Source organism: Polypterus senegalus, chromosome 7 (genome assembly GCF_016835505.1).
Source record: "Polypterus senegalus isolate Bchr_013 chromosome 7, ASM1683550v1, whole genome shotgun sequence".
NCBI classification, from domain to species: Eukaryota; Metazoa; Chordata; class Cladistia; order Polypteriformes; family Polypteridae; genus Polypterus; species Polypterus senegalus.
In genome coordinates this window covers 15,726,405-15,741,894 of record NC_053160.1, presented here as the reverse complement: position 1 = coordinate 15,741,894, position 15,490 = coordinate 15,726,405, and the positions used below count along the sequence as shown (strand labels likewise).

Below are 15,490 nucleotides of genomic sequence, written 5' to 3'. Positions count from 1 at the left end.
TCTCACCTTGATTTTCTTCAACTCTTTCTAAGGATACTTATCATCACCACTGGAGGGAAGGCAACCTGTCATCAAGTGCTCGCTGTGAAGTCTGTAAACGAACCTGCGGCTCCTCTGAAGTGTTGTCTGGGATGAGATGTGAATGGTGTGGAATTACAGTAAGTCTGATTCCTTCCTCTGGTTGGTTAACACATTGACAGTCACTCTTGGGTTTTTCGGGATTTCTTGCCATTCTTCTTGCATATCTTGCCAAGTTGTGTCAGGTTGGATGGAGACTGATGGTGGACAGCTATGTTCAGGTCACTCCAGAGTTGTTCAAAATGGATCCAAGTTTGGGCTCTGTACTGAGCCACTCAGGGACATTCACAGAGTTGTCTCTGAGCCGCTCCTGTGTGTTGTCTTTGCTTTGCGTTTAAGGTTGTTTTCCTGTTCAAAGTTGAAAATTTGTCCCAACCTTATGTCCAAAACACTCTGGAACAGGTTTTCATTAAGGATATCTCTGCACATTGCACTGCTTTGCTTTCATTTAACTCTGCTTGTTTTCCCAGTAACCCCACAGCATAATGCTACCACCACCATACTTCACTGTTAGAATGGTATTGCACAGGTGATGAGAGGTACATGGTTTCCTCCAGACATATTATTTAGAATTGAGGTCAAATTGTTCAATCTTGGTTGTATCAAAGAAGCTAAACTTGTTTCTCATAATCAAAGAGTCCTGTCACAAGAACAACAAAGACTCATTGAAAAGGTTTGGGGCAGCCATCCGTATTAATATTTCCTGGCTGCAAAATTGATTAATCAGAACAGACATGTTCACATGACTGAGTCCAAAACAGAACTGATTTGCTGCCTTAAAATGGCGGCCTTTAAATGCAAGGATAGGAAGTGATGTGATCAGGGCCTGAACACGGAAGTGACGTCGTCAGCAGCGCCAGAACCGGAAATGACATCATTGGCTGCCCCAGAACTGGGCGAGATTTTACAAGAATGGTCTGTAAGGAATTGAGAGAGAGAATTAGAGCACCCTGCCGCCCCCTGGTCAGGCATGGAATTACTATTATTCAGGCCCTTCAGTTGTCTCCTAATCACATGTGTGTGACAGTGCCTTTTTGAAAACTCCATGCAGGGTTTCATGAGTTGCCTGGCCACTCTGTCACAATGCCCAGATTAGTAGAGTGTTGCAGTGGTGGTTGCCCTTCTGGAGTTTTCTCCCAAACCCACACAAGTTCTCTGGTGTTAAGCCAGAGTGACCACTGGTTTCATGGTCACCCCTCTTGCCAGGGCCCTTCTCCCCCGATTGCTCAGCTTGGCCAAGTGGCCAGCTCTAGAAAGAATTATGGCTGTTCCAAACGTCTTCCATTTAGGAATTATGGAACTCGCTTTACAATTGGGATCCTTCAGTGGTGCCGACATTTCTTGTATCCTTCTATAGATCTGTGCCTCAGCACAAACCTGTCTCTAAACCCTGCTAGAAATTCCTTCAACCTTATGACTTGGTTGTTTGCTCAGCTGTGAGACCTTCAATAGCCAGGCATGTGCCTGCCCTAATCACGTGCACTCAATTAAAATGACTGATCACTGGTGGACTCCAAACAAGGTGTAGAAACATCTCGACAATGATCAATAGAACGGGATGCAGCTGAGCCAGATTTCAAGTGTCATATCAAAGGGCCTGAGTACTTGAGCCAAGGTGATAGTTCACTTTTTTATTTTTCGTTAATTTGCAAAAATTTCTAAAAGCCTGGTTTTGTTTTATCATTCTGAGGTATTCAGTTTTGTTTGATGAGGGAGGAAATTAATTTAAATAATTTTAGCACAGTGCTGCAACATAACAAAATGTGAAAGAGGTGAAGGGGTCCGAATACTTTTTCCAGGCACTGTATACCAAAATCAGCACCATTTATGGCATGTCGCTAACAAGAATGTAATACAATATCAAAGCAGAACATGACATTCTGATGGGATGGGACCTGTTCTGCCACGACGGGTGACATTTTAGTTAAAAGGGAGTTTGGGAATGTGTATCAGTAGGTTAGTCAAGACTTGTTTGAATTAGGGAATGCGGGAGCAGGGTGTTTAGGACAGGCCAGATTTAGAATTGTATATGAGGGGGCAAACAATGGTGTAAAACTGAATATGCATAGCAATGAAAATTCTAATTCTGACCCTGTAGTTAGGATATAGTGGGTTGAATAATGGATGGATGGAAGTTTAAGTGCAAAGTAAAGTAAGAAACACATTAAAAATAGTTTGTCTTAATGCTCGAAGTATCAAAAATAAATCAAATGAGCTGGAGTTGTGTGTAGCTAAGCATAAATATGATATTATAGCAATAAAAGAAACTTGGCTAAATAACAAAGATGGGGATGAGTATAGCATACTGTAGATGGGTACATATTTATTAGGAAGGGTACACAGAACAAAAAAATTAAGGCGGGGGGTCGCTGTTTGTGTAAAGCAGATGTTATAGACAAGTCTTCTTCTTAGCCCCAACTTAGTGAGGACGACTGGCTTCGTCTGGCAAGCACTAGGGATACAGGCCTTATTTTAGGAGTCTGCTGTAGACCCCCAATGCAAACAGTAATTTCAATGCGCAACATTTAATAATATTAAAAAGGCAAGTTTACAGTGGGATATTTTAGTCGTAGTGGACTTCAACAACTATAACATTTACTATGGTAACCTTGCAAATAGCAGAGCACAAGAGCAGGAGTTTTTAAAAGTAATCAGTAACTGTTTTTTAACACAGGATGTTAAAGCACCAATGTGGAGTGAGGCCTGCCTGGATTTAGTATTGTGTAATAATCAGGATAGAACAAAAGGTGTTGAGGTGACTGCACTATTAGGGTCATGTGACCAAAATATATTGACGCTTCTCAGTGTTTTGGAAGGGTCCTGTGTGCAGTTTTGGTCTCCAGGCTACAAAAAGGACATAGCAGCACTTGAGAAAGTCCAGAGAAGAGCAGCCGAAAAATAAGAAGAAGAAGAAGTAGTGGACTTGTCACTATCACCTGCCAGACAGTGTTCAGAAGTCATTAAGAAGGCTAATAGAAGGTCAAGTTATATAGCGCCTTGATGTGTGCAGTACAAGTCCAAGGAGGTTCTGCTCAAGCTTTATAACACACTGGTGAGGCCTCATCTGGAGTACTGTGTGCAGTTTTGGTCTCCAGGCTACAAAAAGGACATAGCAGCTCAAGAAAAGGTCCAGAGATGAGCGACTAGGCTTGATTCAGAGGCTACAGGGGATGAGTTATGAGAAAAGATTAAAAGAGCAGAACCTTTGCAGTTTAAGTAAAAGAAGATCAACAGGAGACATGATTGAAGTGTTTAAAATTAGAAATTATGAATTAGTCCAGTGGATCGAGGCGATGACTTTAAAATGAGTTCATCAAGAACACAGGGACGCAGTTGGAAACTTGTTAAGGGGAAATTTCACACAAACATTAGGAAGTATTTCTTCTTGGGCTAAATGTCCCGTCTTAACTTTTTCTAATGTTCTAATGTTCAAATCTAAGTCAGAGTTTGGAGTTTATCTTAGCACCATTAGAACCAAGAGAGCCCCATAACAGGTGCAGGTCCATCACAGGTCCCATTCCTGTGCACACCCACACAGAATCAAAATTTAGAATCGGCCATAATCTAATAGGCACATCTGTTAAAATGTTGAAGAAAAGCCCATGCAGATGATTGAGAACATGCAGCCCCTACACAGACCATGACCAGACAGTGAATTCAAACACAGGCAACAAGATACGTTTTTTTTTTTTGTATGCTCATCAACTATCCATTGCAATTTGCATTTCTCTGCATTTTTCATTGTAATTAGTAGTTGAATATGAGAGAAATTATCTGCTGGACTTAAACATGGAAGCCGTTGCTTTCCTTTTGTGCTTGGCTTGTCTCCTTCTGGCATTCCACAGGTCACATCTTTGTGAAATGCTAATATGCATGAATGATGCTTTTGATGTGCTCTGATAATGTTGGCTGGTGTGACTGTGGGGGGTAAAGCGTGTCATCACACTGACTGTCCATATCTCCGTGTTGTGAGTCTTAAGTTTGACATGGATCGACCTCCCCCTCTACATTTAGTGACAGATTAGCCCCGAAGAGCAAAGCTGCAGACATTGCATTGCAGAAGTAGAATAAAAGGCGGACGCCTGCATGAAATTAACACTGAGCAGGTATTGCCATCTTGTGGCCATCTGTGTGTATGACAAGGCCTGCAATCTATGAAATAATGGTGACTAACATAATAATAATAATACATTTTATATAGTGCCTTTCCCATACAGGCTCAGAGTGGGCCAGTCTCACCCCTGTGGATTCATCAGTGGTCACACATTACAACATTAGACAAGAAAGGCCTAAGAAGCTCACCAGTCCTATTCAAATTGAGATCTGAACGTCTAACCCTAAACCTAACCCTAAAGGCCTTCTGTTTACCACACTATTTGGTAGTTTATTCCATGTGCCTGTGGTGCTCCAGTGATTTAGGGATCTTCAAAGCTTGACTCAGCGTTAGTTTGAGAATTAAACTGTAAGTGAATAGGATTAGTGAACTTCTTGGGCTGAGTGCAGGCTTCTTTTTTTTTTCCTCTTATCTGTTGTATAGTTCCTATCTATGATATAGTGTCTGTCATTACTATCTATCTATCTATCTATCTATCTATCTATCTATCTATCTATCTATCTATCTATCTATCTATCTACTGTATCTATCTATCTATCTATCATATAGTGTCTTTCAAATCTATCTATCTATCTATCTATCTATCTATCTATCTATCTATCTATCTATCTATCTATCTATCTATCTATCTATCTATCATATAGTGTCTTTCATATCTATCTATCTATCTATCTTTCTTTGTTCTGTAGAGTTTGCACTATTCATTTTATCGAAGTGCTGATGATCTGAAGATTAGCATTGAGCAGTGCAGACAGAGGCGCAAACGAAGTTAATGCTAAAGGGAGGCAGCAGTTTCTCTGTCGTTTCCATGTGTCTGCTCATCAGTACGACTTTCACTGCTCTCTACGTGTGTGACACTGATGACCCTCTAATCCTGTTAAGAAATGCTTCTAAGAAACAGGGCAGAGAAGGCAATAAGGCAGTGAAGTGATTGTTCTCCATGAGCACACAGTGTCCCCAGCATTACAGTACAGTTACAAGTTACCAGTTGGTTATTGAGTCTCGTGACTGTCACATGTTCAGAGGGCAGTGAAATAACGTTATGTGTGTGATAATCCACATGCAACACATCTCCACTCTCTAGTGTCATGATTAGTATCTCATTTCAGTGTTACAGGAAATTATACAGTAAATAAAAGAGAAAAAGAGTGCATGTGTAAAAGTATTCGTCCTCTTTGGTCACACTTTATTGTCGTGCAAGATTGAATCCCAGTGAATTTCATTTGTCGTTCTTGACACCAATCAACAGAAAAAGACTCTGTTATGTCAAAGTGAGAACAGATCTTGGGAAAGTGGCCTAAATAAATGACAAATATAAAACACTATTAGTTAATCACAGGAGCGGAGTGGTGGCTCTGTGGCTAGGGATCTGTGCTGGTGTCAGGTTGCCAGTTCAAATCCTGTCGCTGCCAGAAGGGATCCTACTCTGTTGGGCCCTTAAACTTGAAAACGGCTCCAGGGGTGATGCTGTACAATGGCTGACCCTGCGCTGTGATTCCCTCTGGGAATTAATAAAGTATATCAAATCAAAAAAGTGCTTATTGATTACAGTTCTGTCAGTTTGCAGAGGTCTTTTGTAACTGTGACATTTTCTAAAGTTTAACCCACTGGAATTCAATGTTGTATAAAAAATAAAACGGTGACAACTTCCAAGGGGTGAATCCTCTTTATAGGTGCTGTACAAAAGTCAGTGTGTACAGAAAAACGTCACATTACTCCAGGAAAGGGAGAAACACCTACATTAACATCTCAGACAGTCACGAGTAAAATGACTATGAAACATAATAATGTAGTAAGACGGAATAGTTCAGATTTGAGGAGAGGGTCAGTTTTAACTCTTAGTGGAAGATCAAATGGGAGACACTTACCTCGATGAACTGAGAATTTCATTGTACTGAATACGCATGACAAGAAACGTGACTTGACTACATTGCTGATGGGATAAAACTCAGTCTTGAAACGTTCCTGTTGGTCAGTGAGCCACTGATGTCCCTTCAGAGTGTCCTCATCAAGCTGCCACCCTTAACATTTTTTTTTGATTTGATATATTTTGTTAATCCCCAAGGGGACTTTGTATTTCTGCATGAACATTGGGGGTCTGAGCAATTTCCAGGTTATGAGCCTAATGGAGTAGAGGATCCCTTCTGACAGTAAAGGGATTTGAATCGGCAACCTTCCAGATACCAGCGCAGATCCTTGACCTCAGAGCCACCACTCCTCCTTCTTGGTGTTTTTCCAAGTTTTACGTAACGTTCTTGACACTTTTTTGTATTTTTTTTCTTAATTTTTAGGCTCACGCATCATGTTTTGGAATCATTCCTCCTGAATGTAAATTCGGCAGGCTAAAAAATATGATCCTTCCCCCACACTGTGTGCGGATCTGCTCCCGGAATTTCAGCAAACAGCACTGCTTCCGGATCTCGGAAACGACCAATACAGAGTCAGGTAAGCCTTCTGGTGACGTCCACCACGGAGCAGTCTGCCTGATAATGTGACCGATTTCTTTTTTGACAGTCTCTTTTCAAGTGGCAGGTGAAAGTTGGGCATGAATGTTGCTGAATTCCAGGATGATTGTTTTTTCCACAGCTCCTTTTCAAGTGATGCTCTCTGCACTTAAAGCTCGGGTGTCAAACTCAGACCCTGGAGGGCCGCCGTGATTGCAGGTTTTCATTCGGCCAGTTTCTTAATTAGTAGCCAATTCATTCAGCTAATGGCACATTATTCTTTACCCATTATTTTAATTGTCACTTTTTGAGATTCACAACCCTGACTTTTTACAAGAACAGGCCATTCAGCCCAGCTATCTCGTCCGTGCTGTTCACCGAGATTGTCTAGATGAGTGTTTCCCAACCATTTTTCTCTGAGGTGGCACACTTTTTGTATCCAAAAACATGAAAAGGCACACCACTATTCTTCTAACCAAAAAACACATATATATCTCCTACACGTATCTCCAAAGGGGTGAGACCACCGGAGAATCGGTTCTATTCAATAAGGGTGCGCACAAATAGGCGAGCTTCAAAAGGGCGACCTCAATTGAGCGCGGCGAATAAAGGCGTTCGTAGATAATTTAGTTCAAATGGCTCTGGAATATGTGAGGAGCAACAAAGGTGCAGATCTACTAGTAGTCGAAGGCTACACATTCAGAAAGGAGAAAACTATCAACGGGAAACGCATCTGGAAATGCACTGAATATAGGATTAGAAAATGTTCGTCTCGCTGTCATACCAAAAATGAATTATTCGTCAAGAAGTTCATGCATTAATTAATTGGATGTTTTAATATTCTTGCTTTCGCCTTTTTATACGTTCAATCATTGCCTTTATCTAATATATTTTCTGTAATAATTTTGTTGCGTTTGCCTTTATTCACTGTGCCCAATTGAGGTCGCCCTTTTGAAGCTCGCCTTTATTTACGCGCCCCTTATTGAAGGATACCCGGAGAATCCGCTAAAAAAAGCAGCAGCTCTGAGATCAGCATTCACATACACGGCACTTGGTGAGCACTTTGGTTGCATTTCCCAGCTGCTTTGTCTTTTTGCCCACACCTCTCATATGCCCACTATCCACTGGCCCTGTGAGGCTGGCAACCAAACACCCAGGCAGATGGACTTGAGCAGTCAGGAATCGCACCTAAAGTACTCAAAGTGCTGAGTCTGCAACATGACGATCACGGAGCCTGCTATGCTTCTGGTGACGTTCACCACGGTGCAGCCTGCCTGGTAATGTGACATGGCAGCTACTCCAGGTAGTCCTGTCCTCCTCAGACAGGTCTGGACCACCCGAGGAGCTCGTCCCTCCTATGTTAAGATTCGGGTGCAAGACTGGCGATTGGGGGGTGGCAAGTGGGGCAACCGCCCTGAGCCTCGTGCCAAAGGGGGCCCCGCTTTTGAGGTCTGCATCTCCCGTTCAAGCGGATTTGTCAAGTTATATTCTCCAGTATATATATATATATATACACTCACCTAAAGGATTATTACGAACACCTGTTCAATTTCTCATTAATGAAATTATCTAATCAACCAATCACATGGCAGTTGCTTCAATACATTTAAGGGTGTGGTCCTGGTCAAGACAATCTCCTGAACTCCAAACTGAATGTCAGAATGGGAAAGAAAGGCGATTTAAGCAATTTGGAGCGTGGCATGGTTGTTGGTGCCAGACGGGCCGGTCTGAGTATTTCACAATCTGCTCAGTTACTGGGATTTTCACCCACAACCATTTCTAGGGTTTACAAAGAATGGTGTGAAAAGGGAAAAACATCCAGTATGCGGCAGTCCTGTGGGCGAAAATGCCTTGTTGATGCTAGAGGTCAGAGGAGAATGGGCCGACTGATTCAAGCTGATAGAAGAGCAACTTTGACTGAAATAACCACTCGTTACAACCGAGGTATGCAGCAAAGCATTTGTGAAGCCACAACACGCACAACCTTGAGGCGGATGGGCTACAACAGCAGAAGACCCCACCGGGTACCAATCATCTCCACTACAAATAGGAAAAAGAGGCTACAATTTGCACGAGCTCACCAAAATTGGACAGTTGAAGACTGGAAAAATGTTGCCTGGTCTGATGAGTCTCGATTTCTGTTGAGACATTCAAATGGTAGAGTCAGAATTTGGCGTAAACAGAATGAGAACATGGATCCATCATGCCTTGTTACCACTGTGCAGGCTGGTGGTGGTGGTGTAATGGTGTGGGGGATGTTTTCTTGGCACACTTTAGGCCCCTTAGTGCCAATTGGGCATCGTTTAAATGCCACGGGCTACCTGAGCATTGTTTCTGACCATGTCCATCCCTTCATGACCACCATGTACCCATCCTCTGATGGCTACTTCCAGCAGGATAATGCACCATGTCACAAAGCTCGAATCATTTCAAATTGGTTTCTTGAACATGACAATGAGTTCACTGTACTAAAATGGCCCCCACAGTCACCAGATCTCAACCCAATAGAGCATCTTTGGGATGTGGTGGAACGGGAGCTTCGTGCCCTGGATGTGCATCCCACAAATCTCGAAGATGCCATCAATGACTTTTCCAATCGTAAGGCAAGAAAAGTGGATTTTCGTCTCTGAACCTGGAAACCGGTAAGAGATTTCATGATGATACCTCTACTTAATTTCACACTTCCTGTCGAAACACTGAAACTCACATTTTATTTGTAGGCCATAAACATGTCCGAATATTAATGCACAAAAACATGCTAACCGGCTGACATGACATCAATGTGAGTTATGACTATGATGACATCCTGCATATCAAGATTGAGTATCTAGAAGTTTCTAGAAGAGGCCCTGTTAATTTCTGCATGACACCGCATCGCATTTTGCACTGTCGTGCTATTGTCATGAATTACAAATTGTACTTTTTTAATAGATTATATTGTTATATTTTGATAAAGTCTGCGTGTTATCTTGCAAAAATATAGCTGAATACTGTAATGAGAAAATCTGGTGTAAGTTAACATTATTTTTATTAAATTCATGCACAAGTTTATACAGTCCACACATACCGGTAACAGCGTTTGACGTAACCGGCCCCCAGTGGGGTTGATCAGCCCTAGGCCCCCACACACCCCAAAGGCCGCCTGTGCTTGGGTGCATTATTTCCGTGGCACACCTGGGTGGCTCTCACGGTGCGCCGCTGGTAAAAAACATTCATGTAAAAATAACATCAGGTTGAGAACTGAAGGTACATAAACTCCTGCTCTCGACCATACTATTGAAAAAAAAGTGAAAATCTGAGAAATCTTGATATCCTTTGTTTCAAAAAGGAAACATTTTGACAGAACTCTCAGGACTTGTGTAGTATGGTTTATTGAGAACACAAACAAGCTGTAGAATTAGACATCATGTTTGAAGAATTGGCTTCTAAGTAACATCAAAAATGGTGGTCCTCCAGGAATGGAGATCATGACAACCCCTTACCCTGAGCCGGTCATCTCTTGGCCTGCTTTACATCTCATTAGAACATTCGCACAATTGTAGACATGAACAGCACATTCAGCCCATTAAAGCTCGCCAGTCCTATCCACTTAATTCTTCCAAAATAACATCAAGTCGAGTTTTGAAAGTCCCTAAAGTCCTCTTGTCTACCACACTACTTGGTCGCTTATTCCAAGTGTCTGTGGTCCTCTGTGAGAAGAAAAACTTCCTAATGTTAGTGCCTAATTTACCCTTAACAAGTTTCCAACTGTGTTCTTGATGAACTCATTTTAAAATAACAGTCTCGATCCACTGGACTAATTCCCTTCATAATTTTAAACACTTCACTCAGGTCTCCTCTTAATCTTCTTTTGCTTAAACTGTAAAGGCACAGCTCTTTTAATTTTTCTACATATCTCATCCCATGTAACCCCTGAATCAGCCTAGTTGCTCTTCTCTTGACTTCTTCTAGTGCTGTTATGTCCTTTTTGTAGCCTGAAGACCAAAACTGCACACAGTACTCCAGATGAGGCCTCACCATTGTCTTATAAAGTTTGAGCAGAACCTCCTGTGACTTGTACAGCACGCACCAAGGCGCTATATAACCTGACATTCTCTTAGCCTACTTAATGGCTTCTGAACACTGTCTGACAGTTGATAGTAACGAGTCCACTATGACTCCTAAATTCTTCTCATAAGACGTGCTTTTGATTCTCAGCCCTCCCGTTGTGCATTCAAACCTCACATGTTTTAATTCTTACATGTAATACTTTACATTTACTGACATTCATTGTTGTTAGGCTGCTGACTAAAGTCAAAAGAAACAATCAAATCTGTTTAAAATGAAGGCAAGAGAATCTGCTCCATCGGCAGCAGTGTTTGATTACCAATTAAGAACATGGCTAGAATGCTGTCCTCCAGAATCCGAGTTTGACAAGCCCAAGTGTAAAGGATGCATTTATCTGTGTCATATCCACACTGGCCTGCAGGAGGCAGAGTGACGCTGTTGAATTCCGCAGTTGACTACAAAAGAGACATTCATTTCTTTGTTTTGCTGGAATATTTTTTTTTTTTTTGGTCATTGGCTGTCAATTGCATAATCACTGTCAATCCTTTTCAGAAATAAAAAGTGTCAGTTTCCATATCCTTCTCATCAGAGCTTGTATGGAATTCTTCCAGGACATTTCAGCCTATTACTTCAAGCTTTCTGCAACTGGTAGGCTGGGATTTGTGACTGCTAGATATCGGAATGCACCTCATGTGTTCTTCCATTGTGGATTCTTTTTTTGTTTTTTTCCTTGACCTTAAAGGCTGCCAAGTGTTCTGATGTGGTAGTTCACCCATCCGTTCATTCACACGTCCTCCATTCATTCACCCATTTTCTTCACTGTGCAATTCAGTAGTCAACTGTAGAGTGTGTCTTTGGTGTTGCTCCCTGGTGTTTCCAAAGGCTCCTGCCGTTTCATTCTTTCTTTTATTTTTCCTTACAGAGGAGAATGATGATGTTGACACCGTGAGTGCTGGAGCCCAGAAAGAATCCCAAACGACGTCCTCAGTAGACTCAAGTAAGACTGTGGCAACGACTTAATGAACGCTTTAATATTTCACTTCCCCCTAATGGTTTGTACCCAGGGGTCTGATTCTGAAGATTACAGAGGGTCTAATCCACCCAAAAATGAAACGTCCATGAAAACTAATCTCACGTTACTCATGTCATGTAAACCACATGTCAAGTCATCCAGCCACGTATTTGGGCTGCCAAGCGTCCACATTTTCCCAGACATAACCTCATTTTTAACGCACCATGGACTGCCCGGGAGGAATTTATAAAATTTTGAATATGTCCAGAATTTTGGCCTCTAAAATTTTGAAATCTCAATATGCTTATCCTTGGTAGAAATTGAAAGCCGTATACCAATCAGCATTTGCGGAAGTAGTGCGCACACTTTTTTCCCCAGAATCTTCACTTCCATTCCGGTTATAAACAACGCAGATATTGACGAGAATAGTCGATGTCTAAGCAACTTGGGTTTTTCACTTCAGTTTTTGAATTCAGCTTTATCTTCTTGGCAAGTAGACAGTTCATTCTAAATGCTGTTCCTTTCCTTAATTATTTGTAACCAGTAATGACGTACTGCAAGATAACGCGCAGTGAATACACTTAACTTCTAGTTTTCATCCTCTTCCTCCGTAATTTTATCATCCGTTTGCTCAGAGGTTGATGCGCTTGCTGCTTCGTGACCAGCTCCTGTTTTCTCCACTCTAGCGGCCTGCTTCTTCGCTTCATTATCTTTTCGTGTTAACACTGATTGTCAGTTTTTGTGTTGCAATTACTTAGTACGTTTTTCTTACTTTTTTGCTTAAGCTGTCACTTAACTGTTCAATCTGCCTCAAGAATAATTTAAAATATGAAGAGGTAGGGGAAGTGACAGCGAAGGTGGTAGGGAACAGAACGGCGCCTGTAACGCATGCGCCACACAGCCACCCTGCTGGCCGCTTCCGAGAGTTGATTCGGCAATAAAATAAAGTAAAAATAAAAAGAGTGATAAAAATCATCACCCCAAAAGCGGATAGTAGACGTCACGTAGTATATGTGTACCAAATTTCAAGTCAATAGGTGAAATGGTTTGCGAACTACAGGTGATTTAAAATCCTGCACAGACAAACGAACAGCCACGGTAGCGTATTATATAAGAAGATCCTATTTCACCATAACTAAGTGCATTTATTCAAAATCGAAATTACAAATTCACATTGTCTATGTGAGATCTTATTTTCGAGTCTTCTTTCAGCAGCTTGGTTAAATAAGAAAATTTCATACGCTCAGGTACAATCTGTCATATTTATGTGCGAGTGACTACTGCTTTGTAATATTTTAATGGAAAATATTGCTATTACCACCCATGGTTGCAAAACAGATTTATAATTGTAAATGAATGAGTCAACTATTAAAGTTTCAGTTAATTTAAAACAAATTACATATTTATTCTGTCATATAAATGCAGTTGTTCAAGTAATAAATTACTTCTTCAAGTAATTTAATAATATTTTCATAATTCTTTCATTTACATAAATTCACGAATACCCATTATGCCAAAAAGAAAGTGCAAGTCCAGACTAGTTGAACAGCAAATATCCTTGTATTCGAAAGGGCAGAACAGATTCAATCGAGGGGCTGATGCCCCCAAGATTCAATTTCAGTAGCATGCAAAGATTTCTATTTATAGTTATCCAAGAACCCAGATTTACTGAGAAACATAGCTTCAGCTGAAAAATATAAATAATGTAGATAAATGCAATTTAAACTAAATTGAAAAGAGAAATTATTTTTATTTTACTAGAAGTGAATTTACCATGTGTATCATTTTCTGCAGGTTTGCGACAGTTAAGTTATCCAAATAAGAATGTAAGGCGGGGTGCCCACACTTTTAGGGCTTACGAGCCCTAAAAAAATGACCAGGTCGAAATGATCTAACTACATTAAAAATTAGATATATATATACAGTATATATATACTGTATATATATATATACTGAGTATACTTTATACATAAAATGTATGTTGTCGTACCTTGCATAACTGAATAACCTTTATGGCACAATAACAATTCAATACATTTATGGTCACTGCAGTATTTGGATTTGATAATCTTCATATTGGTAAAGGCTGACTCGCATAAATAAGTAGAGCCAAATAATGCAGTCAAGGAGCTTTTCAATTCAGCCGAGTGAAAAATGACAGCTGTCCGATTAACTGCCATTTTAGTTCCTTCTCCTTTCTCTTTCTCAGATCGCTTTTCAGAAGGAAGTCAGTTTCGTAGTTTTTATGAACAGTTCGAAAGTGCCTTTCCACATTTTCCTTCTTTGGAATAGCAATGATAGATTGACAGATCAGACAAACGCACTTCGATTGTGACATTGTGAGAAAAAAATCCTCTTCCAATTCCACATGCAGCCCATACCCTCCCCAAACAATTTTTTTTTAAATCCCTTCTTTAGTCGATATACATTGGAAGGTTAACTAGATCACAGCCGGGGTTTGGCAGTAGCTCGCGCGTTTGATCGTGCCTGCGGGATGACCAGTGTGTTAGAAGAAAAGAGATCTCAGACTGGCCACCCTGTATGCCAATCAAGTGGCAAATGCCATAGGGAGGATATATGATAGACTAATGTTTAAAAAAAATTTTTTTGGAATGCAACGCGATCTACCTGCACTACCTTTGCGATATACCAGTCGATCGCGATCGACGCATTGGGCACCCCTGATGTAAGGAATGAAGTCTGTTAATTTAAGAGGCTTGACATATTCAAAATATTTAATGGGTAGACACTATAAAGGCATATTATGGCATCATAGGGAAAGGCGTCCCCAAAAGTCTTCATCTTTCGACCCAAATGTCCTCATGTCCAGAGAAAGAGAGTTGGCAGCCCTACATGCTTAAATATTATTAACTGAGAACTTCAGGAAAATCATGAAAAAGGTTTACAGGACTGCTGACCAATAAATGAGCAGGAAAGCTGGATCTTCAAGTCAGAAACTCGATTCTGTGTGAACGACTTTGCTGTTTGTGCACTAGTCTCAATTTTCCAAAATAATAATATTTGAGCATAAAAGGCATGCGTTTTGATACGAGTGACATGAGATTTCTTCATCAATGTTTTAATTTTGCTTGCCGTTGTTGATCGTTGGACTCCATAGGCACCTGTTCTGTCAGAAGCTTTGTTATCTCCGCTCTGCATGAAAACGCTAGCTTATACATTTTTCACAGCCATCACTATAAACTACATGGGGTAAGTGACATATAAAAAAGTGGAGTATACCTTTAAAGTCTGCAAATAGTGTTTTTTTTTAATCAATTATTCAGTCTTAAATACTAGGTAGAGAGCACCTTTCTTTTAGGACCTGCTTGGAATCGCACACACTGAAGCTGCAGCCAGAGGAAGTTTATTGGGAATATCGTGGAGTACATCTAAGACTAAATGTTTATTTGGATGCAAAAACTGCTTCTGCTAACTGTATCCAGCAGGGGCCACACTTTCTCCCCTGGGATGTGTTTCTTGATGTAGAACATACTAGATTTGATACCACCCCTTTTGTAACCATGGCGGAAATGCAGTGCAAAAAGAGATATATGTATTTAACTTGCTTATAAAGGTGACACTCATTCCCAATAATACAATGTACAATCAGGTATACATACATATTCAGGATGGAGAGGAGAAAAGGGACATCACAGCCAAGTGGGAGAATGCTGGCGACCAGATGTCCCATCCGGCCGGGAATGTCGACGGCATGAGACGGCGCTTTTGACTTTGTGCCAGTTCCTCGGCATTATAAACATTCACATATTTCCATATTCATAGAATTCTTGTCAG

General features: G+C 40.9%; 1 protein-coding gene across 1 annotated transcript in view; it reads left to right on the top strand.

Annotated features, from left to right (window-relative positions):
• The window catches only part of LOC120532339 (diacylglycerol kinase theta), a 280,803-nt gene that overhangs the window by 205,044 nt on the left and 60,269 nt on the right, over positions 1-15,490 (top strand). Inside the window, exons 5-7 of the mRNA XM_039758242.1 lie at positions 33-158; positions 6,484-6,637; positions 11,606-11,680. Of these exons, the coding sequence (XP_039614176.1) occupies positions 33-158; positions 6,484-6,637; positions 11,606-11,680 (355 nt within the window). The remainder of the gene's footprint in view (positions 1-32; positions 159-6,483; positions 6,638-11,605; positions 11,681-15,490) is intronic.